Source organism: Haliotis rufescens, unplaced genomic scaffold (assembly GCF_023055435.1).
Source record: "Haliotis rufescens isolate VD_foot unplaced genomic scaffold, xgHalRufe1.0.p SCAF_9, whole genome shotgun sequence".
Taxonomy (NCBI): domain Eukaryota; kingdom Metazoa; phylum Mollusca; class Gastropoda; order Lepetellida; family Haliotidae; genus Haliotis; species Haliotis rufescens.
Window position 1 is genome coordinate 6,440,640 of NW_025964383.1, and position 26,872 is coordinate 6,467,511.

General features: G+C 40.3%; 2 protein-coding genes across 2 annotated transcripts in view; one reads left to right on the forward strand and one right to left on the reverse strand.

The window, feature by feature from the left end:
- Window positions 1-436: 436 nt before the first annotated feature.
- On the reverse strand, window positions 437-12,331 carry LOC124118721 (guanidinobutyrase-like). Its single transcript, XM_046480961.2, has 7 exons — window positions 11,994-12,331; window positions 7,618-7,743; window positions 4,025-4,209; window positions 2,608-2,808; window positions 2,326-2,470; window positions 789-883; window positions 437-569 (listed from the first exon to the last, which is right to left on the reverse strand). The coding sequence occupies exons 1-7, from the start codon at window positions 12,172-12,174 to the stop codon at window positions 471-473; spliced, it is 1,032 nt and encodes a 343-aa protein (XP_046336917.1). The 5' UTR covers window positions 12,175-12,331; the 3' UTR covers window positions 437-470.
- Window positions 12,332-22,135: 9,804 nt separating this feature from the next.
- The window catches only part of LOC124118719, a 42,517-nt gene continuing 37,780 nt past the window's right edge, over window positions 22,136-26,872 (forward strand). Inside the window, exon 1 of the mRNA XM_046480958.2 lies at window positions 22,136-22,604. Coding sequence (XP_046336914.1) covers window positions 22,572-22,604 — 33 coding nt within the window. The 5' untranslated portion in view covers window positions 22,136-22,571. The remainder of the gene's footprint in view (window positions 22,605-26,872) is intronic.

The following is a 26,872-nucleotide window of genomic DNA, read 5'->3' on the forward strand; positions in this document are numbered from 1 at the left end:
CAATTGTATTCCTAAGTATCCGATTTCAATGTCGTCAATGTTGGATATCCTGCTCAAGTTACAGACTGTAAAAGGAACGCGTATATGACCCACAGCATCCTAAACTATACCATGGGCGGACCTATGAACTTTCTAAGTTACTGTCGCCAGCCTTCGAAGTCTACTACTTATATTAATGTTACACGACTTATTTGTACACGAACTCCACCTCAAAGAGAGTCATGCACAACGTGACATAGGAATGAATCGGTGCACAATGATAGTACACAATCTAAGATGCCAGAGGTAAGCTCACACATTACCGCCTTTATGGTTGGAGTGCTCATTGTGTGCTTCACCAATATTGACACTTTTTGAAGTCACTTGCCCAAGAAGAAGACTGCAAAGAGTAGTTAATATAGCCAAAATATATTTTTACTTCATAGAAAACATGACATGAATCTTAAAGCTTTTATTTGGATCCGATAGGATTAATTGGACGTAGGACTAGGCAAGACGCACAGCATCTCAAAGAGAAGGTTCGCCGCAGTCAGCGCCGTTGTCCCTGCCATATCATAGGGAGGAGATACCTGTAATACAAACACTCTTATAGCATCTTAAATAACATCTTAACGGGAAGTCTATTGGTGTTCTGATAAACATACACTGATAGTAAACCCAATAAGATTCTGAATTGAGGATATCAGACCAGATATATTTATGCAGCTATGAAAATACACGGAATGTGAGAGCCGAAGTAGTTTGTGATCTGGTGTGCTTGTTCGCCTATATGATGAAGTCGTTCATACCTCAACGAGATCAGCTCCTACTATTTGGAGTCCCTGACATCCCCTGATGATCTGCAGGGCCTGAGATGGGGTGAGACCAGCTATCTCAGGTGTACCTACAAGGTAATATTGAAATAATAACACACTGACAGAAGAAAGTCCTGTTTTGGATAGCAGCAGGTGTCGCTTTGAGAATGTCCTCATTCACCGGCTACAGGAACGTGAGCAATGTTCGCTTGTCAACTGTGTAGCCCCACCTCCAGTGCAGGATGTTTAACATGTAAGATGAAAATGGTTTGGTTTCTATGTCACATGGAAAATACAATTCCAAGCTTAGGTTGTGTGAATATTTCCTTGTTCATGGCCTCTCCAACACTGGCTGAAAAGATTTACCAGGAAGATCTATAATCCGTCTAAATAAATCAAAACGCTGTTACAGCGAACAGACATACTGAACAATATAAGAAGGGGTGTCATATTCATCTGCTGACTTAAAAATACGTATTACGTAAAGTGGCTCTTCAGATACAGTAGAATTAATTTAACCTCGATGTATGCCTTTGTATTTGTGATTACCAAATCAGAATACATCGGGAACAACAATTGTTCTTTGACCTGTGATTTTCTATCTGTAATATCCATATACATATAATCCATCTATCCTCCGCCCCTCTCCACATTTTGAGACGGGTTTACAACCACAAATATCCGCATAATTCGTTCTCGTAACTTGCCGTATTGATTTCGACATAACAATAATCAAATATTAGACAAGTTTTTGAGAAATTATTTGATCGGATATAGAAGTGGATGCGCCATCTTGCTTGACGGTAATGAAAGAACGATGTTACCAAAGATACGTTAGATCACGACGGAGGTACTTTGGACAGCGCCATGACGTCAGTCCATTAAAGTGTACTTAATCGTAGAATAAAATACAGTCGGCGCCTTTGATGTTTTCGCGAATCATCTTAGAAAATATGGTTTTAAATATGACCCGAATTGTACATGTTCAAATACATGTTTTTGTTTACGCCGCACTCAGCAATATTCCAGCTATATAACGGCGGTCTTTAAACAGAAACCCTGTGATTGATATCATGAGCATCGATTCACGCAATTGGGATACGATGACACGCATCAACCAAGATAGTGAAACTGACCACCCGATCCCGTTAGTCGTCTCTTACGACTAGAATAGTCGCCTTTTACAGCAAGCCGTGGTTGACGAAGACCTATTCTACCCCGAACCATCACGGGTAATTTGGCTTACTTGATTAAGAACAAACCACATATTTCCTATTGGTAAAACATAACGAGGGAAATATAATAAAATTTGTGTAATGTATCAATATGTAATGAATTGCATTTCTTACTGGTAAGTACATCAGCAATAGATAAACTGAAACCTTTTTAACAAGCTTCTGAATTCTCGATGTCTGTAAATGTAAACTTAACTTCTACTGTATCTGAAGAGCAACATTATTTTTGACGGTAAACGTGGCATGTGTAACATAGTAGTGGTCCCTTGACCAAATATTTCTATACTAAAAGTTACCTGTCCCGGGTGCATAGGCGGGATCTAAAGCATCAATGTCGAATGAGAGGTACACAGGGGCGCTCCCCATCATGTCGCGCACCTCACCCATCAGCTCCACCATCGACTTGGTCCAGCATTCCTCACCAGTCACAATGCGGAACCCCTGCCTCACAAAATTTGGTGTCAAAAGCGAACGGTAAGAATGTAGAGGAATGAAGTTGATCTATTACTAAGACTAACGCGACCAGTATTAAGAGGGAAGGCACGGACGTAATTAGTTACTACGTTCCTGTTACACACCTGCAGCTTCGCCCAGTCGTAGTCACTGACACTGTAGCCAGAACCCCGGAGCCCGATCTGAATCACTCGGCTGCAGTCCAGACAACGCTCCTCCACCGCTCTCCTGAACGTTGTAGCATGCGTTATCTTCTCACCGTACATGCTGTCACTGGTGTCGGAGTGAGCATCCACGTGGATAAGGCCAACAGCACCATATCGAGCCTGTCATCACAAACGTGTCCATTACTTTAGTGTTATCACGGTCTTTGGGGGAATTAATAAGCGCGGGTTTGGTGCCTGACCAAGGAACATCATCAGGGCGAACCTGTGATCTGTACCCACGATCATAGGATACTTGCACGCAAAAGGGACATGGTTAACTTCTGTCTCTTGTTTCAAAATACTATTACGATTTTTTTATAATCCTTGTGCTGAGTACTGCTGACATGCGCTTAGTCATATAATGGCTTGATGTACTGAACCAAAGTGTATCTCAGTTTCCTGCACTGTCTGAAGTACTCGTATATAGTAGTTGCATGTTACAAAACTGGATAACAGAGCATGGCGTACAGAATGTCACTGAAAACATGTAAGCTTCATTCCTCGGAGAAGAGAATGTCATTAGAAACATGTTACCTTCATTGCCAGGAGTAAAGAATGTCATTAGAAACATGTTACCTTCATTGCCGGGAGTAAAGAATGTCACTAGAAACATGTTACCTTCATTGCCAGGAGTAAAGAATGTCACTAGAAACATGTTACCTTCATTGCTTGGAGTACAGAATGTCACTGAAGACATATTACCTTCATTGCTTGGCGTACATAATGTCACTGAAAACATGTTACCTTCATTGCCGGGAGTAAAGAATGTCACTGAAAACATGTTACCTTCATTGCTTGGAGTACAGAATGTCACTGAAGACATGTTACCTTCATTGCTTGGCGTACAGAATGTCACTGAAGACATGTTACCTTCATTGCTTGGCGTACAGAATGTCACTGAAGACATGTTACCTTCATTGCCGGGAGTAAAGAATGTCACTGAAAACATGTTACCTTCATTGCTTGGAGTACAGGATATGTCACTGAAGACATGTTACCTTCATTGCTTGGCGTACAGAATGTCACTGAAGACATGTTACCTTCATTGCCGGGAGTAAAGAATGTCACTGAAAACATGTTACCTTCATTGCTTGGAGTACAGGATATGTCACTGAAGACATGTTACCTTCATTGCTTGGCGTACAGAATGTCACTGAAGACATGTTACCTTCATTGCTTGGCGTACAGAATGTCACTGAAGACATGTTACCTTCATTGCCGGGAGTAAAGAATGTCACTGAAAACATGTTACCTTCATTGCTTGGAGTACAGAATGTCACTGAAGACATGTTACCTTCATTGCTTGGCGTACAGAATGTCACTGAAGACATGTTACCTTCATTGCTTGGAGTACAGGATATGTCAGTGTATGATCTCCTCCCATAGTAAGAGGCCGGCAGCCAGATGCTATGATAGAGCCAATGCCGTCACGGATATTGTCGCATGCCTTCTTCAGGTTGAACATGTTTATTCTTATGTCCCCAGCATCCGCCACTCTGAGATAGCGAAACGGATCCACACCTACAAGTAGTCATCATAATTAAAGCTTAATGCAGTGTCATGTCTCAATTTCTCTCATTCATTTTCGGTGACCTAAAACATCCACTGGGTATCAATACAGATTGATACCCTAGTTCACTAACTTGGTCGTCAGTAGTTATTGATTTGACCTAGTTCACTCAACTGGTTGTCAGTGCAGACTGAATGACCTAGTTCACTCAACTGGTTGTCAGGACAGATTGAACGGCCTAGTTCACCCAACTGGTTGCCAGTACAGACTGAATGACCTAGTTCACTCAACTGGTTGTCAGTGCAGACTGAATGACCTGATTCACTCAACTGGTTGTCAGGACAGATTGAATTGCCTAGTTCACCCAACTGGTTGCCAGTACAGACTGAATGACCTAGTTCACTCAACTGGTTGTCAAGACAGACTGAATGACCTAGTTCACTAACCTGGTTGTCAGTATAGACTGAATGACCTAGTTCACTCAACTGGTTGTCAGTGCAGACTGAATGACCTAGTTCACTCAGCTGGTTGTCAGTGCAGACTGAATGACCCAGTTCATTCAACTGGTTGTCAGTGAAGACTGAATGGCCAAGTCCACTCAACAGGTTGCCAGTACTGACTGAATGACCTAGTTCACTAACCTGGTTGTCAGTACAGACTGAATGACCTAGTTCACTCAACTGGTTGTCAGTACAGACTGAATGACCTAGTTCACTCAACTGGTTGTCAGTACAGACTGAATGACCTGGTTCACTCAACAGGTTGTCAGTACAGACTGAATGACCTAGTTCACTAACCTGGTTGTCAGTACAGACTGAATGACCTAGTTCACTAACCTGGTTGTCAGTACAGACTGAATGACCTAGTTCACTCAACTGGTTGTCAGTACAGACTGAATGACCTAGTTCACTCAACTGGTTGTCAGTACAGACTGAATGACCTAGTTCACTCAACTGGTTGTCAGTACAGACTGAATGACCTAGTTCACTCAACTGGTTGTCAGTACAGACTGAATGACCTAGTTCACTCAACTGGTTGTCAGTACAGACTGAATGACCTAGTTCACTCAACTGGTTGTCAGTATAGACTGAATGACCCAGTTCATTCAACTGGTTGTCAGTACAGACTGAATGACCTGGTTCACTTAACAGGTTGTCAGTACAGACTGAATGACCTAGTTCACTAACCTGGTTGTCAGTACAGACTGAATGACCTAGTTCACTCAACTGATTATCAGTACAGACTGAATGACCTGGTTCACACAACTGGTTGTCAGTACAGACTGAATGACCTAGTTCACTCAACTGGTTGTCAGTACAGACTGAATGACCTAGTTCACTAACCTGGTTGTCAGTACAGACTGAATGACCTGGTTCACTCAACAGGTTGTCAGTACAGACTGAATGACCTAGTTCACTCAACTGGTTGTCAGTACAGACTGAATGACCTAGTTCACTAACCTGGTTGTCAGTACAGACTGAATTACCTGGTTCACTCAACAGGTTGTCAGTACAGACTGAATGACCTAGTTCACTCAACTGGTTGTCAGTACAGACTGAATTACCTGGTTCACTCAACAAGTTGTCAGTACAGACTGAATGACCTAGTTCACTCAACTGGTTGTCAGTACAGACTGAATGACCTAGTTCACTCAACTGGTTGTCAGTATAGACTGAATAACCTGGTTCACTCAACTGGTTGTCAGTACAGACTGAATGACCTAGTTCACACAACTGATTGTCAGTACAGACTGAATGACTTAGTTCACTCAACAGGTTGTCAGTACAGACTGAATGACCTAGTTCACTCAACTGGTTGTCAGTACAGACTGAATGACCTAGTTCACTCAACTGGTTGTCAGTACAGACTGAATGACCTAGTTCACTCAACTGGTTGTCAGTACAGACTGAATGACCTAGTTCACTCAACTGGTTGTCAGTACAGACTGAATGACCTAGTTCACTCAACTGGTTGTCAGTATAGACTGAATGACCTAGTTCACTCAACTGGTTGTCAGTACAGACTGAATGACCTAGTTCACTAACCTGGTTGTCAGTACAGACTGAATGACCTGGTTCACTAACCTGGTTGTCAGTACAGACTGAATGACCTAGTTCAGACAACTGATTGTCAGTACAGACTGAATGACCTAGTTCACTCAACTGGTTGTCAGTACAGACTGAATGACCTAGTTCACACAACTGATTGTCAGTACAGACTGAATGACCTGGTTCACTCAACTGGTTGTCAGTACAGACTGAATGACCTAGTTCACACAACTGATTGTCAGTACAGACTGAATAACCTGGTTCACTCAGCTGGTTGTCAGTACAGACTGAATGACCTAGTTCACACAACTGATTGTCAGTACAGACTGAATGACCTAGTTCACTCAACTGGTTGTCAGTACAGACTGAATGACCTAGTTCACTCAACTGGTTGTCAGTACAGACTGAATGACCTAGTTCACTCAACTGGTTGTCAGTACAGACTGAATGACCTGGTTCACTCAACTGGTTGTCAGTACAGACTGAATGACCTAGTTCACTCAACTGGTTGTCAGTACAGACTGAATGACCTAGTTCACACAACTGATTGTCAGTACAGACTGAATGACCTAGTTCACTATTTTTTTCATAAGCTGAGGTCGCTATTATCAACACTATTCCATAAACCCTTACCAAATTAGAACAATTCAAACTAAAGTGGTCCAAATTGGATGTTATGCATTAAGTTCTCACCACCTTGGTCTAGGTTGTATAACTTTAGCACACTTGTAATTAATGATTGAAACTAGTCTCAAAAATGCCCATCGGGAAACGTGGACTTCAAATCAGCAAAACTCAACGTAAGATGTATTTAATAATGGAAACTAAATTGGAATTGGAAAAATATGTCATAAATCTTAAATCAGAACAATAGATGATTTGCCGACATTTGTTGAAATTCCGAACCTCAGATCAGAATCTACCTGATGAAACGGGAGGAAATATATTATTTTCGCATCTGAAATGCGCAAACTGTGATATGGTTGATGCTGGAGATCCTCTACAAATTTCTTGAACACCAAAGAACGTTTTCTTACTCTGAATCCATTTTGATAATTCAAATATGTACTCCCTATTCAATTACAATGTGTCAAAGCTAAGCCAGTATATCAATTCTGTTACAAAATAGTAATGACTTCAAATGTTATGTCAGTTTCTGCATGTAAATATATATTATGTAAATGTAGAAACGTCCACTTTAGTCAGTACAAATTTACAGTACAGATTTATAGGTCTCATGTATAATTCCAAACATATTTTACACGTGTATGTCATGAAACATGTGAGTAGTTTTAGAGGGATCTTGCTGGAGTTGCCTGTTACCATTATATGTGTTGTACACACGACAAGAAGGCTGAGGGGGTGTCTCACCTGTCCCCATGTTCGTCCTGCGGAGGAGGGCAGATTCAGTACGTATTTGTCTTGGCCCAAACCGTGTACCAGACCTGTTGGAAGCCCCGGCATCAAGCGGAATGCCAACAAAGCAGGCGTCAAGTTCTACAAGTGGAAAGAACTTTCATTAAAGAGAAGGCTGAAATTGTCGCTGTAGCCAGCACAATACCATGGTGTACATTAATAACAAAGTCTGCTTTACATGCTCACTCTGAAATTACGAATCTTTAATAAATCTGTATATTGCGTGGTATATTGAGGACAATGAGATCAATGATCTATGACAGTACAGGAAAATGTCTCTCTTACATTTATTCACTAACGAGGGGCGGTCGGGTAGCCTAGTGGTTCAAGCGTTCGCTCGTCACGCTGAAGACCTGGGTTCGATTCCCGACATGGGTACAATGTGTGAAGCCCATTTCTGGTGTTTCCCCGCCGTGATATTGCTGGAATATTGCTAAAAGCGGCGTAAAACCATACTCACTCACTCACTATTCACTAACGTAGAGTGTGTGACTATGAGATGATGATATTACTCGGTCTCACTAACGTAGAGTGTGTGACTATGAGATGATGATATTACTCGGTCTTACTAACGTAGAGTGTGTGACTATGAGATGATGATATTACTCGGTCTTACTAACGTAGAGTGTGTGACTATGAGATGATATTACTCGGTCTTACTAACGTAGAGTGTGTGACTATGAGATGATGATATTACTCGGTCTCACTAACGTAGAGTGTGTGACTATGAGATGATATTACTCGGTCTCACTAACGTAGAGTGTGTGACTATGAGATGATGATATTACTCGGTCTCACTAACGTAGAGTGTATGACTATGAGATGATGATATTGCTCGGTCTTACTAACGTAGAGTGTGTGACTATGAGATGATGATATTACTCGGTCTCACTAACGTAGAGTGTGTGACTATGAGATGATGATATTACTCGGTCTCACTAACGTAGAGTGTGTGACTATGAGATGATATTACTCGGTCTTACTAACGTAGAGTGTGTGACTATGAGATGATGATATTACTCGGTCTCACTAACGTAGAGTGTGTGACTATGAGATGATGATATTACTCGGTCTCACTAACGTAGAGTGTGTGACTATGAGATGATATTACTCGGTCTCACTAACGTAGAGTGTGTGACTATGAGATGATGATATTACTCGGTCTCACTAACGTAGAGTGTGTGACTATGAGATGATGATATTGCTCAGTGATGTCGAGAGAATCGAGACGAAAGCCTGTACCACCGTGATTCTATGTGTTCATCTAAACTAGAAGTTCTGGTCAAAATTTAAACATGAAACTGTAGGTCTCATACTGTGACTAGGCACTCCCACAAGTGGAACCCTCGGACTGGTAAGAAGCCATTAGTCTTTTCATCATGCAAGCCTGTCGTCGAGTTCAATACAGGCTTCTAAACAACATGGAGAAGCACAGGTCTCCTTTTCCCAATATGTATCATGGTATTCATTTACTTGTGGCATTTTTTCTTGGTTCGGAAGCTTCCAGGACGTTTTAAAACCATACATAGCAACCCATGAAGATCCGTGTAGAATAGGTTTTCAGCAACCCTAGCTTGAAGTAAAAGACGACAATGCTTGTGAGAGGGGACTAACGGGATCGGGTGGTCAGACTCGGTGACTTGGTTGATGCATATTATCGCATTACGTGGATCGATGCTCATGATATCAATAACTGGATTTTCTGGTCCAGGCACGATTATTTACAATCCGCCGTTATACAGGTGGAATATTGCGGCGCTAAACAATAAACAAACGTAAGAGCCAGCGTTAATCTTGATTACCTTCGACACGTGATGGTTGACTGTGATTGGGCATGCAGCCCACTTGTACAGTTTCTCTGTACAATCCAAAGCGTTGCAACTTTACTTCTCAGGGGAGGACATATGTCGAACTTGTGTATATTGGAAAGACTTCCGCCCGTATCCCCCCTCCAAAAGTTGTATATGTATGCAATGTCGCTCAACCCTTTAATTGTATATCTTTGAGGGGGATACGGGCGGAAGTCTTACCATTTGATTTATTAGAGACATAATGGATATATCTTGTATATATTTATAGCTGTTGATGAACTCACAGTTCCGTGAGTTATTATCTGAACAAGAAAGCATTAAACTCAAACTAAATATATATATACTCATCATCATATGTTAAACCTCTCTGCACAGCAATGGAAAGGAAATGTGAATGTATATCTGTATGTTTGATATCAGTGATTGATGCATCTAGGTAAGTGCATGTGTATGAGTGTTTGATATCAGTGATTGATGCATCTAGGTAAGTGCATGTGTATGAGTGTTTGATATCAGTGATTGATGCATCTAGGTAAGTGCATGTGTATGAGTGTTTGATATCAGTGATTGATGCATCTAGGTAAGTGCATGTGTATGAGTGTTTGATATCAGTGATTGATGCATCTAGGTAAGTGCATGTGTATGAGTGTTTGATATCAGTGATTGATGCATCTAGGTAAGTGCATGTGTATGAGTGTTTGATATCAGTGATTGATGCATCTGGGTAAGTGCATGTGTATGAGTGTTTGATATCAGTGATTGATGTATCTAGGTAAGTGCATGTGTATGAATGTTTGATATCAGTGATTGATGCATCTAGGTAAGTGCATGTGTATGAGTGTTTGATATCAGTGATTGATGCATCTAGGTAAGTGCATGTGTATGAATGTTTGATATCAGTGATTGATGCATCTAGGTAAGTGCATGTGTATGAGTGTTTGATATCAGTGATTGATGCATCTAGGTAAGTGCATGTGTATGAGTGTTTGATATCAGTGATTGATGCATCTAGGTAAGTGCATGTGTATGAGTGTTTGATATCAGTGATTGATGCATCTAGGTAAGTGCATGTGTATGAGTGTTTGATATCAGTGATTGGTGTATCTAGGTAAGTGCATGTGTATGAGTGTTTGATATCAGTGATTGATGCATCTAGGTAAGTGCATGTGTATGAGTGTTTGATATCAGTGATTGATGTATCTAGGTAAGTGCATGTGTATGAATGTTTGATATCAGTGATTGATGCATCTAGGTAAGTGCATGTGTATGAGTGTTTGATATCAGTGATTGATGCATCTAGGTAAGTGCATGTGTATGAGTGTTTGATATCAGTGATTGATGCATCTAGGTAAGTGCATGTGTATGAGTGTTTGATATCAGTGATTGATGCATCTAGGTAAGTGCATGTGTATGAGTGTTTGATATCAGTGATTGATGTATCTTGGTAAGTGCATGTGTATGAATGTTTGATATCAGTGATTGGTGTATCTAGGTAAGTGCATGTGTATGAGTGTTTGATATCAGTGATTGATGCATCTAGGTAAGTGCATGTGTATAAGTGTTCGATATCAGTGATTGGTGTATCTAGGTAAGTGCAGGTGTATGAGTGTTTGATATCAGTGATTGATGTATCTAGGTAAGTGCATGTGTATGAGTGTTTGATATCAGTGATTGATGTATCTTGGTAAGTGCATGTGTATGAGTGTTTGATATCAGTGATTGATGCATCTAGGTAAGTGCATGTGTATGAGTGTTTGATATCAGTGATTGATGTATCTAGGTAAGTGCATGTGTATGAGTGTTCGATATCAGTGGTTGATGTATCTAGGTAAGTGCATGTGTATGAGTGTTTGATATCAGTGATTGATGCATCTAGGTAAGTGCATGTGAATGAGTGTTTGATGTTAGTGGTTGTTGTGACTGTAATACTTCCTAAAGTTACATACAGTAAGCTCATTATCACTTTATAATTGTATTAATATATTTTGTATCTGTGTAGATTGATGTATTGTATAGATACGTGCAGTACTAGACGGATTTAACAGGAGTGATATTTTTTAATGAAAGTGATATCTATAAAGTCAAAGAGTAGCTGTAACGGATTGTATATATTTATTAGCTTATATTTTATATTTGCTTATGTTGTTGTATATCATTGTTTCAGGCTGACTACATATCACTACTGTTACAATACATTTGAAATTTGAAAAAGACAACAGATTGTCTACAGGAGAGACATGATAAATGATCATTTCCATGCAAAAATATTTCCACGGCCAGAAATGTTTGTTACTTGTAATTGTAGTTCTAAATCGGTACATATTACACTTTGGACTCGGTCGTTCTGTATTTTACCCAATGACATTGCACAACCACACAATGGCGGCCTGATCACAGATGCTGACCTGGTTTCCTAATGCAACACATAGGCCTACCCAACATAACGTGTTTAAGATAGGACGTCGGGTGACAAGACACTTACACTCAGGTGTAAGTAACATAAAAAAACCCGAGACAGACCTGTGGCGTCCCCTTGGACAGGCAGTCTCATCATGGAGGCGATGCCTCCTGGTCGAGGCATAGCATTGCCTGACAGTGGCTCATTGAAGGGCTGGGTGGATCTGCTGCTGCTGCTGCCTTGAATAGCGAGTCTAGTGGCTGTAGCGAGACGGCTCCGGGTGTGATACGCTGCACTCAACATGTCGGCCTTCAGTGGAATGCAACTACTGATACGATAAAAGCAATTGGTCACGCTATACTTTCGATTAAGGCTTATGTGAGAAGAATTAATTTACCAAAGCAAATTTATCCCACGCTAGTCGTAGCACAACTTGATAAGCTGGTTGTGTTCACGTGTGACGTAGTCACCACAATTCGGGTTCTTTTATTGCGAACGTATTAGTTTACATGACAAGACAAATATGATTAACTGTCCACATTCTCCACCAGTTCATGTCGATGCATACGTACAATCGCAACGCGTGCAGCGATGTATTTGCTTTGCCATGAACACATGAGTTGGCTGTGGGGAGGATACGCTTCGAGATGGTATCAGAACCATTCATCGACACCAGTTAATTGTAGTTGATGCTTTAAGATATCTGGACTTGTCATCCCCGGGACATTCAACACGGGTATTTAGCAGCACAGGGAACAAAGATCAGTTCATTGACCTAAACCTGGTTAACAACATTCTTCTTTCCTGAATTCCCACAATCCGTGGACCTATTTAGATTTACAGTTGTTTCCTTGATTCTGTGTGGTGAAGAGACGTTGGGGTAGTCTAGGGGTTAAAGCGTGCGCTCGTCACGCCGAAGACCCCAGTTCGATTCTCCACATGAGTACAATGGGTGAAACCAATTTCTGGTATCCACGGCCGTGATATTGCTGGAATATTGATAAATGCGGTGTAAAACCACACTCACTCTATTTGGTATAACACAAATTTGTCAAGTCAGTAAGTCAAATACAAGTAATTTCTACATATACACATTGTATTTATGAAAATATACTTAACAGCAAAAGAAACGAAAGTTCCAAAATGTTTGAAATTGTGTAAGTGTGCCCATTCCATTTTGTAAGAATTGATTGGAAAATGCCGAAATGATGACAGATGAACTAATTGATGTCATGCAACAAGGCGCCCATTCCACACATGCATACGAACATAAGCAACCGAAACCAAGAACTGTACATCGTGGTCCGGGATGAAAACACACGTGTTCATTTTCACTCTGAGGTATATTACATTAAGGTGGGTGTCAAACACCGGTTCAATATTCACTCCAGAAGGTCTATAGCTGAAAAGAGGAATGTCCCTTGGGATGCTGCAGGTCTGTAACTCTGCAACTGCTGTAGCCAGACAGTTAGGATGTCATCGCACCACTGTCAAAATGTCACCAGCAAATTCCGTCCGTTGCTGATCGACCACGTTCTGATCGACCCAGAGTGACAACTCCTGCACAAGATAACTTCCCTTGTTTCTTGCACCTCCTAAACTGCACTTGGCCTACAGGACAACGCACGTCTTCATATAGCAAGGTGTTGATGGCGTATCTGGCTCAGAACAGCATCAACAATCTTCCAAGGCCACCTATGGCTCCTATTGAACATGCTTGGGACGAAATTGGACGTCTGATTGAAGCGGGTAGACAACCAACCACTCTCGTGTTTTGTGCCCTTTAACGTTCGTCCTGTCGAAAGCAGTGTTGTGTTGAGTCATGTATTACATTCTGCATTGCCTTGTACCATCTGTTGTGTAGTACCGTGTGTTGTGTTGTTGGTGTGTAGTTCCATGTGTTGTGTTGCTTGATGTCTTGTTCCACGTGTTATGTAGATCCGTGTATTGTGATGTTTGGTGTGTAGTTCCGTGTGTTGTGTTGTTTGGTGTGTTGTTCCATGTGTTGTGTAGCTCCGTGTATTGTGATGTTTGGTGTGTTGTTCCGTGTGTTGTGTTGTTTGGTGTGTAATTCCATGTGTTGTGTAGCTCCGTGTATTGTGTTGTTTGGTGTGTAGTTCCGTGTGTTGTGTTGTTTGGTGTGTTGTTCCATGTGTTGTGTAGCTCCGTGTATTGTGTTGTTTGGTGTGTAGTTCCGTGTGTTGTTTGGTGTGTAATTCCATGTGTTGTGTAGCTCCGTGTATTGTGTTGTTTGGTGTGTTGTTCCATGTGTTGTGATGTTTCGTGTGTTGTTCCGTGTGTTGTGTTGTTTGGTGTGTAATTCCATGTGTTGTGTAGCTCCGTGTATTGTGTTGTTTGGTGTGTAGTTGCGTGTGTTGTGTTGTTTGGTGTGTTGTTCCATGTGTTGTGTAGCTCCGTGTATTGTGTTGTTTGGTGTGTAGTTCCGTGTGTTGTTTGGTGTGTAATTCCATGTGTTGTGTAGCTCCGTGTATTGTGTTGTTTGGTGTGTTGTTCCATGTGTTGTGATGTTTCGTGTGTTGTTCCGTGTGTTGTGTTGTTTGGTGTGTAATTCCATGTGTTGTGTAGCTCCGTGTATTGTGTTGTTTGGTGTGTTGTTCCATTTGTTGTGTTGTTTGGTGTGTTGTTCCATGTTTTGTGATGTTTGGTGTGTTGTTCCGTGTCTTGTGTTGTTTGGTGTGTTGTTCCATTTGTTGTGTTGTTTAGTGTGTTGTTGTTTGGTGTCTTGTGTTGTTTGGTGTGTTGTTCCGTGTGTTGTGTTGTTTGGTGTGTTGTTCCATGTGTTGTGATGTTTGGTGTGTTGTTCCATGTGTTGTGATGTTTGGTGTGTTGTTCCGTGTGTTGTGATGTTTGGTGTGTTCTTCCATGTGTTGTGTTGTTCCGTGTGTTGTGATGTTTGGTGTGTTGTTCCGTGCCTTGTGTTGTTTGGTGTGTTCTTCCATGTGTTGTGATGTTTGTTGTGTTGTTCCGTGTGTTGTGATGTTTGGTGTGTTGTTCCGTGCGTTGTGTTGTTTGGTGTGTTGTTCCATGTGTTGTGTAGTTCCGTGTATTGTGATGTTTGGTGTGTTGTTCCATTTGTTGTGATGTTTGGTGTGTTGTTTCATTTGTTGTGATGTTTGGTGTGTTGTTCCGTGTGTTGTGTTGTTTGGTGTGTTGTTCCGTGTATTGTGTTGTTTGGTGTGTTGTTCCGTGTGTTGTGTTGTTTGGTGTGTTGTTCCGTGCGTTGTGTTGTTTGGTGTGTTGTTCCATTTGTTTTGATGTTTTGTGTGTTGTTCCATTTGTTGTAATGTTTGGTGTGTTGTTCGATTTGTTGTGTTGTTTGGTGTGTTGTTCCATGTGTTGTGTTGTTCCGTGTCATGTGTTGTTTGGTGTGTTGTGTTGTTTGGTGTCTTGTTCCATGTGTTGTGATGTTTGGTGTGTTGTTCCATGTGTTGTGATGTTTGGTGTGTTGTTCCGTGTGTTGTGATGTTTGGTGTGTTGTTCCAAGTGTCGTGTTGTTTGGTGTGTTCTTCCATTTGTTGTGATGTTTGGTGTGTAGCTCCGTGTATTGTGTTGTTTGGTGTGTTGTTCCATGTGTTGTGTAGCTCTGTGTATTGTGATGTTTGGTGTGGTGTTCCGTGTGTTGTGTTGTTTGATGTGTTGTTCCATTTGTTGTGATGTTTGGTGTGTTGTTCCATGTGTTGTGTAGTTCCGTGTATTGAGTTGTTTGGTGTGTTGTTCCATGTGTTGTGTAGTTCCGTGTATTGTGATGTTTGGTGTGTAGTTCCGTGTGTTCTGTTGTTTGGTGTGTTATTCCATGTGTTATGTAGATCCGTGTATTGTGTTGTTTGGTGTGTAGTTCCGTGTGTTGTGTTGTTTGGTGTGTTGTTCCATGTGTTGTGTAGCTCCGTGTATTGTGATGTTTGGTGTGTTGTTCCGTGTGTTGTGTTGTTTGGTGTGTAATTCCATGTGTTGTGTAGCTCCGTGTATTGTGTTGTTTGGTGTGTAGTTCCGTGTGTTGTTTGGTGTGTAATTCCATGTGTTGTGTAGCTCCGTGTATTGTGTTGTTTGGTGTGTTGTTCCATGTGTTGTGATGTTTCGTGTGTTGTTCCGTGTGTTGTGTTGTTTGGTGTGTAATTCCATGTGTTGTGTAGCTCCGTGTATTGTGTTGTTTGGTGTGTAGTTGCGTGTGTTGTGTTGTTTGGTGTGCTGTTCCATGTGTTGTGTATCTCTGTGTATTGTGTTGTTTGGTGTGTTGTTCCATTTGTTGTGTTGTTTGGTGTGTTGTTCCATGTTTTGTGATGTTTGGTGTGTTGTTCCGTGTCTTGTGTTGTTTGGTGTGTTGTTCCATTTGTTGTGTTGTTTGGTGTGTTGTTGTTTGGTGTCTTGTGTTGTTTGGTGTGTTGTTCCGTGTGTTGTGTTGTTTGGTGTGTTGTTCCATGTGTTGTGATGTTTGGTGTGTTGTTCCATGTGTTGTGATGTTTGGTGTGTTGTTCCGTGTGTTGTGATGTTTGGTGTGTTCTTCCATGTGTTGTGTTGTTCCGTGTGTTGTGATGTTTGGTGTCTTGTTCCGTGCCTTGTGTTGTTTGGTGTGTTCTTCCATGTGTTGTGATGTTTGTTGTGTTGTTCCGTGTGTTGTGATGTTTGGTGTGTTGTTCCGTGCGTTGTGTTGTTTGGTGTGTTGTTCCATGTGTTGTGTAGTTCCGTGTATTGTGATGTTTGGTGTGTTGTTCCATTTCTTGTGATGTTTGGTGTGTTGTTTCATTTGTTGTGATGTTTGGTGTGTTGTTCCGTGTGTTGTGTTGTTTGGTGTGTTGTTCCGTGTATTGTGTTGTTTGGTGTGTTGTTCCGTGTGTTGTGTTGTTTGGTGTGTTGTTCCGTGCGTTGTGTTGTTTGGTGTGTTGTTCCATTTGTTTTGATGTTTGGTGTGTTGTTCCATTTGTTGTAATGTTTGGTGTGTTGTTCGATTTGTTGTGTTGTTTGGTGTCTTGTTCCATGTGTTGTGATGTTTGGTGTGTTGTTCCATGTGTTGTGATGTTTGGTGTGTTGTTCCGTGTGTTGTGATGTTTGGTGTGTTGTTCCAAGTGTCGTGTTGTTTGGTGTGTTCTTCCATTTGTTGTGATGTTTGGTGTGTAGCTCCGTGTATTGTGTTGTTTGGTGTGTTGTTCCGTGTATTGTGTTGTTTGGTGTGTTGTTCCATGTGTTGTGTTGTTTGGTGTGTTGTTCCGTGTGTTGTGTTGTTTGGTGTGTTGTTCCGTGCGTTGTGTTGTTTGGTGTGTTGTTCCATTTGTTTTGATGTTTGGTGTGTTGTTCCATTTGTTTTGATGTTTGGTGTGTTGTTCCATGTGTTGTGTTGTTTGGTGTGTTGTTCCGTGCGTTGTGTTGTTTGGTGTGTTGTTCCATTTGTTTTGATGTTTGGTGTGTTGTTCCATTTGTTGTGATGTTTGGTGTGTTGGTCGATTTGTTGTGTTGTTTGGTGTGTTGTTCCATGTGTTGTGTTGTTTGGTGTCTTGTGTTGTTTGGTGTGTTCTTCCGTGTGTTGTGTTGTTTGGTGTGTTGTTCCATGTGTTGTGATGTTTGGTGTGTTGTTCCATGTGTTGTGATGTTTGGTGTGTTGTTTGGTGTGTTGTGATGTTTGGTGTGTTGTTCCGTGTGTTGTGTTGTTCCGTGTGTTCTTCCATTTGTTGTGATGTTTGGTGTGTTGTTCCGTGTATTGTGTTGTTTGGTGTGTTGTTCCATGTGTTGTGTAGTTCCTTGTGTTGTGTTGTTTGGTGTGTTGTTCCATGTGTTGTGTAGCTCCGTGTATTGTGTTGTTTGGTGTGTTGTTTGGTGTGTTGTGTTGTTCCGTGTGTTGTGATGTTTGGTGTGTTGTTCCGTGTATTGTGTTGTTTGGTGTGTTGTTCCGTGTGTTGTGTAGCTCCATGTATTGTGTTGTTTGGTGTGTTGTTTGGTGTGTTGTGTTGTTCCGTGTGTTGTGTTGTTTGGTGTGTTGTTCCATATGTTGTGTAGCTCCGTGTATTGTGTTGTTTGGTGTGTTGTTTGGTGTGTTGTGTTGTTCCGTGTGTTGTGATGTTTGGTGTGTTGTTCCGTGTATTGTGTTGTTTGGTGTGTTGTTCCATGTGTTGTGATGTTTGGTGTGTTGTTCCGTGTGTTGTGTTGTTTGGTGTGTTGTGGTGTTTGGTGTGTTGTTTGGTGTGTTGTTCCATTTGTTGTGTTGTTTGGTGTCTTGTTCCACGTGTTGTGTAGTTCCTTGTGTTGTGTTGTTTGGTGTCTTGTTCCACGTGTTGTGTAGTTCCGTTTATTGTGTGTTTGGTGTGTTGTTTCATTTGTTGTGTTGTTTGGTGTCTTGTTCCATGTATTGTGGAGTTCCATGTGTTGTTTGGTGGGTTGTGCAATGTGTTGTGTTGTTTGGTGTCTTGTTCCATGTGTTGTGTAGTTCCGTGTGTTGTGTGTTTGGTGTGTTGTTTCATTTGTTGGGTTGTTTGGTGTCTTGTTCCATGTATTGTGGAGTTCCATATGTTGTTTGGTGTGTTGTGCCATGTGTTGTGTTGTTTGGTGTCTTGTTCCATGTATTGTGGAGTTCCATGTGTTGTTTGGTGTGTTGTGCCATGTGTTGTGTTGTTTGGTGTCTTGTTCCATGTATTGTGGAGTTCCATGTGTTGTTTGGTGTCTTGTTCCATGTGTTGTGTAGTTCCGTGTGTTGTGTGTTTGGTGTGTTGTTTCATTTGTTGTGTTGTTTGGTGTCTTGTTCCATGTATTGTGGACTTCCATGTGTTGTTTGGTGTGTTGTGCCATGAGTTGTGTTGTTTGGTGTCTTGTTCCATGTATTGTGGAGTTCCATGTGTTGTTTGGTGTGTTGTGCCATGAGTTGTGTTGTTTGGTGTCTTGTTCCATGTATTGTGGAGTTCCATGTGTTGTTTGGTGTCTTGTTCCATGTATTGTGGAGTTCCATGTGTTGTTTGGTGTGTTGTGCCATGAGTTGTGTTGTTTGGTGTGTTGTGCCATGTGTTTTGATGTTTGGTGTGTTGTTCCATGTGTTGTGTTGTTTGGTGTGTTGTTCCGTGCGTTGTGTTGTTTGGTGTGTTGTTCCATTTGTTTTGATGTTTGGTGTGTTGTTCCATTTGTTGTGATGTTTGGTGTGTTGGTCGATTTGTTGTGTTGTTTGGTGTGTTGTTCCATGTGTTGTGTTGTTTGGTGTCTTGTGTTGTTTGGTGTGTTCTTCCGTGTGTTGTGTTGTTTGGTGTGTTGTTCCATGTGTTGTGATGTTTGGTGTGTTGTTCCATGTGTTGTGATGTTTGGTGTGTTGTTTGGTGTGTTGTGATGTTTGGTGTGTTGTTCCGTGTGTTGTGTTGTTCCGTGTGTTCTTCCATTTGTTGTGATGTTTGGTGTGTTGTTCCGTGTATTGTGTTGTTTGGTGTGTTGTTCCATGTGTTGTGTAGTTCCTTGTGTTGTGTTGTTTGGTGTGTTGTTCCATGTGTTGTGTAGCTCCGTGTATTGTGTTGTTTGGTGTGTTGTTTGGTGTGTTGTGTTGTTCCGTGTGTTGTGATGTTTGGTGTGTTGTTCCGTGTATTGTGTTGTTTGGTGTGTTGTTCCGTGTGTTGTGTAGCTCCATGTATTGTGTTGTTTGGTGTGTTGTTTGGTGTGTTGTGTTGTTCCGTGTGTTGTGTTGTTTGGTGTGTTGTTCCATATGTTGTGTAGCTCCGTGTATTGTGTTGTTTGGTGTGTTGTTTGGTGTGTTGTGTTGTTCCGTGTGTTGTGATGTTTGGTGTGTTGTTCCGTGTATTGTGTTGTTTGGTGTGTTGTTCCATGTGTTGTGATGTTTGGTGTGTTGTTCCGTGTGTTGTGTTGTTTGGTGTGTTGTGGTGTTTGGTGTGTTGTTTGGTGTGTTGTTCCATTTGTTGTGTTGTTTGGTGTCTTGTTCCACGTGTTGTGTAGTTCCTTGTGTTGTGTTGTTTGGTGTCTTGTTCCACGTGTTGTGTAGTTCCGTTTATTGTGTGTTTGGTGTGTTGTTTCATTTGTTGTGTTGTTTGGTGTCTTGTTCCATGTATTGTGGAGTTCCATGTGTTGTTTGGTGGGTTGTGCAATGTGTTGTGTTGTTTGGTGTCTTGTTCCATGTGTTGTGTAGTTCCGTGTGTTGTGTGTTTGGTGTGTTGTTTCATTTGTTGTGTTGTTTGGTGTCTTGTTCCATGTATTGTGGAGTTCCATATGTTGTTTGGTGTGTTGTGCCATGTGTTGTGTTGTTTGGTGTCTTGTTCCATGTATTGTGGAGTTCCATGTGTTGTTTGGTGTGTTGTGCCATGTGTTGTGTTGTTTGGTGTCTTGTTCCATGTATTGTGGAGTTCCATGTGTTGTTTGGTGTCTTGTTCCATGTGTTGTGTAGTTCCGTGTGTTGTGTGTTTGGTGTGTTGTTTCATTTGTTGTGTTGTTTGGTGTCTTGTTCCATGTATTGTGGACTTCCATGTGTTGTTTGGTGTGTTGTGCCATGAGTTGTGTTGTTTGGTGTCTTGTTCCATGTATTGTGGAGTTCCATGTGTTGTTTGGTGTGTTGTGCCATGAGTTGTGTTGTTTGGTGTCTTGTTCCATGTATTGTGGAGTTCCATGTGTTGTTTGGTGTCTTGTTCCATGTATTGTGGAGTTCCATGTGTTGTTTGGTGTGTTGTGCCATGAGTTGTGTTGTTTGGTGTGTTGTGCCATGTGTTGTGTTGTTTGGTGTGTTGTGCCATGTGTTGTGATGTTTGGTGTGTTTTTTCAAGCGTTGCGCAGTGCCGTGTGTTTATTTCACGCTGTATACATGTGGCATCGCGTAACATGGAATTAGAAGCACTGGGAAGTATAACTACTTGCGAAATTCAAATGTCCGATAACTAAAGATATTACAATCAAATCTTATGACTGAAAATCTTCATTGGCATCGTGTCATGTGCAGAAATTCTGTGACACTTTGTCGGCTTCGGAATGAACTCAATCCAGGCCAGCGCGTGTCAATATAGATACATAGCCCCTTCCAAGCAGTGTCCCTGGGCATGGCACCCCTGTGACCCTTCCGGTATCATCGCTGCCACTATGCAGTGTACAGGCGGCGAGTACAAGAATCAGGAACATTCCCATTCAAACCTTAAATATTGGGACATTTATATCTTTGGGAATGCCATTATAGTGTATAAGAGGGGGGGGGGGGGGGGACTTTGCAGCAACAAAGGTCAACCTTCCAAAATCTGCCTGGCTGGATATCCAGGGTGAAAAGATGATCTTCACACATCCGCTGGTCTTGATGTTATGTGAGATGAGTGAGACACGACCTTGCCCCCTCATATAGTCTATATAGATTGGTCGAGCTGTTCTGGTAGATTTCAGATTACACTTGACTCCAAAAGCACCTAACCATAGTAACTTCTTACATCAAAGAGTACTACATTCCTAAAAACTAACTATTGTCAAAATACAATGCTATCAAACAAAACAGAAACAATGTAATTGCAATTATAACATTGTTTAACAATAAATTACACTGCCATGTAACAATATTTTATATAGATACTATCATTTTGAAAAAAAGAAATTGGCAAGGGATATCACTGATTCATTGTTAGATGTCATGACTGAATTTGTACTTTCATGGAAAACGTTAACAAAAATAGTGTACACATATTATATGCGTTCATTACAATACCTTCAGGGAGGAATGTCATGTCGACTATGTTTATCCATGTATATAGAAGTATATCTTAATACATACAAACAAGATAGTAAGACCAGTTTAATATTCAAACACTGTGGGAATTCCCAAGTAGCCTTTGTTTGCCGTTGTGGGTGGGGTGGTCAGTTTGGTGGGTGAATAGGGTGATTGCGTGCCATCGTACCTGGACGGCGTGGATCGCTGCTTACAGTATCACTGACTGGCTGGCCTGGTCAGGGCTCCATTATGTAGTCAAGTAAAGACATGTAGCTGAATACAAAATATGTGCTTGGTATGAAATACATAGTTAACAGCTTTGGCATAGTTGGTATTTAATCATTTAAATTGCACAGGATACCCGTCAGATAGTGTGTGTTACAAGCTCATTGTCATTGTCTAATTATGTTTGTTCAGTGGGGATCATAAAATGTTCTAAATGGATCACCGGGACAAAAGTGTATAATTTCCGAGTGACCGCGGGAACCAGTGAATAGCTTCTAAGAGAGCACTGGAAACAGGCTACCGTTGTGAGGAGCTTGATAATGTCACGCGCCTACCCAGACTGGGCTTTTATCTACCTATATGAGCAGGCTAACAGCTAAGCTGGTTCCCGGCTCCATGTACGCGTCGTCAACTTGATGTTAGAGACGGGGGCCCAGCTTAGCTAAAAGCGCTACGCTTACGTCGCGTGTCAACGGCGGAAACAGTTTTACTCCTACACAGCGATCTGACAGGCAGTCTGTATCTTTGTAAAATCTCCCTGATTCAACCTAGTGTATTATGCTCTGTCATCACTGCGCCGAAGTGTGGTAGACCATTAGCTGGGTCCCGTCTCTTCCGCAAGTTGACGCAAAAGGGAGCCGGGAGCTCCTCGCAGCGATAACCCTTTCGCGGAGCTCTCTATTACTATCGCGATGTCACCGAGCGTGTAACGAAGGTGTCACGCGCTGGGAAGGAGCTTGTGTTCGCTGTGTCAAGTCTCGTTGAACGAGCTCACGAGATCAGTTGTTATGCCAACGGCGTCAAAATGGCGACAGGTGTGCGGAACACAAAACCGTCGGTGAGAAGTATTTTTGTATATTTTTTCATGGAATATTGAAATTGACTGTGAGACATTGCTACATTATGAATACGCCATCTCATCATCAGGAGTGAAATGAACTGCCAACTCGTAACAAAACAGTGTCAAATAGAAAGAAAAGCAGTGCTTTAGATCTAATAACATGTCATACAATGATACATTCATGATACACTATGTCCCAGTCTCTGTTACAGGAAGAGTGGACAATGATAGACGTGAGACACACGTCAGATAGTGTGTGTTACAAGCTCATTATCATTGTCTAGTTATGTTTGTTCCGTGAGGATCACAAAATATTTTAAATGGATCAGGTTGCAAGGATTATCCTGAAAATTTCTACCTATGAAAGAAAATCTCCCCTGCGTGGGATGAGATTTTGTTAATTATCATCTTTAACTCCCTGGATGCCAGGGGGACATATATAGATGTCCCTCCTCTACAACCCTCACTTTGAAGTCAAATAAAATTCAAAATACATCACCCACACAGATACACTTCACAGTTTTGAATAAAGTGGGAAATTCCCTGTTCAATGATATCATCCACTGGCATTTTAGGCCAAGCAAAAGTACTGAAAATGACCTCTGAAAATTAGGTACATCGTAAATGTCGCCATTTTTTACACATTACTAAATCACCACTCACTGCGTTATTTACAGCATGTTTCAAAATCTAAATTTTGGATATTTACTCGGAGAAATGAATTTCAAAAATAGCATATTAGTGATCACGGGTATCTGTCTTTTATGAAAATCACCAATGATCATTCCCAAACGTCTCCGATAATCCATGAATTGTTTAGAATGTTTTGGAAAATATGCAAACTCGAAGGCCGAAGTGAACTTTCCGCCATATTGGATAGTGTTTACAAAATCACGTTTCACATACACCGGTTATGAGACACCTGTAACATCCAGAGCTCCAGATAAGCTGCGTATCTGCGTAAAATACGCATCAGAAATGCAGAAATACGCAGTAAAATAATATCCAAGCGTATCAAATACGCAACGAACATTACAGATACGCTACAAAAATAAAGCTTGTGCGTATCATCAAAATGTTGTGAAGTAACCCTGCATATTCGATTGGCAAATCAGCAACATATTTTGAAATTATAAACGGGCATTCCGTCAACCTTGCCAAACTCCACGATGACAGTTACACCATGATCATTTGCCATCACACTTTCTTGTGGAAGTATCGTGGTATTTTGGAGTCCTATAAAGTTCTCGAACCCACACAACACCAGTTTGCAGGGACTAGATGAATAGTGTTTTTAAATATTTAACTTAAATACCCACATGTGTAAAAACTAGTGGGTAACAGATATTTGAATACCCAGATAGAATAACTGATACCCAGTGATTTTAAAATGCATGGGTAAAATACCCACAACACCAAAAGCTTATCTGGAGCTCTGAACATCACATATATTTCAAACTTAGCTGCGATACATACATCCTTGAATTCCTCATACATTTTAGAATCAAATGACTAATGGTCTTTGTCACCAATACAAAGTGCCTAGATGAAATCAAGCAAAATAAGTTAGGTGTGAAAACGAACGCTGTACTCGAAAAACTGCACTTGTTTGAAATGTGAACAAAGCAAAATTCAGATTTTACACATTGTAGCATTTGCATTCTGAGCTATCCATTCATCTATTCGTTCAAGATATTGGCTCAACATTTTCAGAATATGGGAATGAATTAGGGAATTTAAAATAGATAAATTGCAATGATTTGATATTTTCAACAGAAATTGTCAAAGTTACCATCCTGTGTGACGCCATGACTGACGCAAAATCATGCACAACGACAATGGTATTTATCAGAATTTCTGACTATTTCCGTTGGTTTCAATGAAAAATATAACTACAAATAACAGTACATAGATTGTCAGAATGTTTCTGATTACTTACATGTCACATTTATGCATATACGATCCCTGAATCAACGAAAGTCCCCTCGTAAAATCCTGCGTACTGTTGACAGTGAACATGCCATTTTGTAAAAGGGTCACCGGTAGTGATGTCATATATCAACATTGTTGTACATGTTTGGTAATTCTTTTGAGGTGAAAGCCCTTGAATGAGAGTGCACACGATCACTGTATCATGCTGTTTACAGTTTTAGTAATGATATAGATTTTGCATATCTTTTATACATTTTTTCACACAGTTAATTTCACTTTGGATGTTTGTCAACGTTCAAAATGATATCATAGGTAAATATAGGCCACAACATGTATGAACGAACCTTTGATAATCTCCTGTTTGTTTGAAAATGGTTTACATAAGAATTGATAGGATTATAGTGTTGAATACAATATTTCTTTCCTTTGAACAAGTGTTACAAGATGAAGTGTAAATGTAATTGCAGCATGTACATATTTCTTATAATAATATAAGTTCATATAACCAATGTCCATGAACAGCTATTTCATTTTATTTTATTTTATAACTAAAACTGAAAATATTACTTTAACAAAATGGATAATGTTTTTCCTTAAAATATATGCACACATTTCTCAAAGAATTGTCTTGGTTTTGGAATTGCTTTTTATGTCATTTGATACACAGAACAGTGGTATCTAACGATTCGCCAGTCACAAACAATTTACAAATTTTGCATTACATAATCAATGGGTTCATTCTTTTTTCAATATCATGATCACAGAATATTAAATTGTTTACTTTAATTCTCCAGGAATTTTAAAAAGTATAAAAATAAAACCCATGCCATGTACCCCGTTGGTTTAACCTTATACGATTATCCTGATAATTCTATACCAATAGAGCTTTCTTCGCTTCTTTTATTGTATATTTCTTAGATGAAGAGAAATAATAACATAATAATGAACAAATATATGTCCAATATTGAATATAATTTTGGTTGTTTTGAAATATTCTTTGGGTTATTTCATTGATTGATGCCAAACAGGTGCGTGTCTTGTCCAATTAAGATACATGATAAACTATCTAATTGATTATCTATTCAAGACATTTTTTACTTGGTAAAAGCAGTCCTTTTATGTTGTGTCGAAAAAGTGTCAAATTCCGTTTTACACATCGAGATTTTCCAAACCATGAACGAAAATTAGGGGAGATATATATTAATCAAAATACCAGTGTCACCTTTCTCCGACGTTATCAAAGACATAAAACCAGCCATGACGTAAAATAGAATGGTGTTATGTTTTTGGTATTTCATTACATTTGAAGATAAGGCTAGTGCTCCATTAATAATGATGCAACATTAGTCAAATTACACTTAAACATTCAGGAGAATGTTGGAATCTAAGGATGAAGTTATATCTTAGATAGGGCCATCCATTTCTCTATTACCTCTTTTTTATGCAGTAGGATTTCATCATTTCTTATGGTTTTTTTTATAACTAAACATATACAGTTTCAATATTGATATAAGTGTTGGAATAGCTTGGTTCCTCGTGAACAAAACACCACGAACATATATTGTCCATACCCACAGCTAATTCTCACCAAGTGACCTGAGTTACAATAAACTAGTGCTAAGGATAGCGGAGTTATAACCCCTTTCTTTGTACGTGTAGAACCTCTCTGTCAACTTTTGACACAGAGAAAAATCAGTTTTCGTGGTTTGCAGCATGCTATATATACGTATATAACTCCATTTGATATATGGTAATGTCGTTCAGATATTAGGCAGTGTTCTGTTTGCTCACAGTTTCCGTAAAGCTTATATAAAAAAAAAATCGTTGAACAGTACTTTTATCGGTGTACAAAAGCGGAGAACTTTACTGTTTTTCAACGCAGAATAAATTCTCGGACAACGCTAAGAAGTGTCTTTTTTTAGAACCGGTTTAATATTTGCAGTTAAATTAACACCATCAAATAGGAAATTTAATATTCTCCACCTCTGCGTAACTTTATAGCCAGAGGTAGATCCAGTGCCGCGTGAGTGCAATTCTCGCACAACCTTCACTTTCCCGATCTTAGGAAAATGGGCCTCAGAAAAAAAACTTGGCATCCAGAGGGTTAAACAGTGGAAACAGTATTTGATTTTCGGTATTTGTGACTCGAATTATGTTGCAATTAATGTTACTAGATTATATATATATATATATATATATATATATATATATATAGTAATAATTAAATAAGTGGAGTAAGATTGAACACAGTTTTAATAGGCTAGCGCTTTCAACTCGTACCACGTATGAGTCTCATCAGGCCATAACTGAATAACGGACATGAAGTAGTAACA

What these genes read in the sequence shown, in the direction of transcription:
- LOC124118721 (XM_046480961.2), bottom strand. Translation starts at nt 12,174, where the DNA reads ATGTTGAGTGCAGCGTATCACACCCGGAGCCGTCTCGCTACAGCCACT. An exon ending in TGTCCAAGGGGACGCCACAG is followed by an intron (nt 7,744 to 11,993) that starts GTCTGTCTCGGG and finishes TTCCACTTGTAG; the next exon opens with AACTTGACGCCTGCTTTGTT. An exon ending in ACGACTGGGCGAAGCTGCAG is followed by an intron (nt 2,471 to 2,607) that starts GTGTGTAACAGG and finishes TTTGTGAGGCAG; the next exon opens with GGGTTCCGCATTGTGACTGG.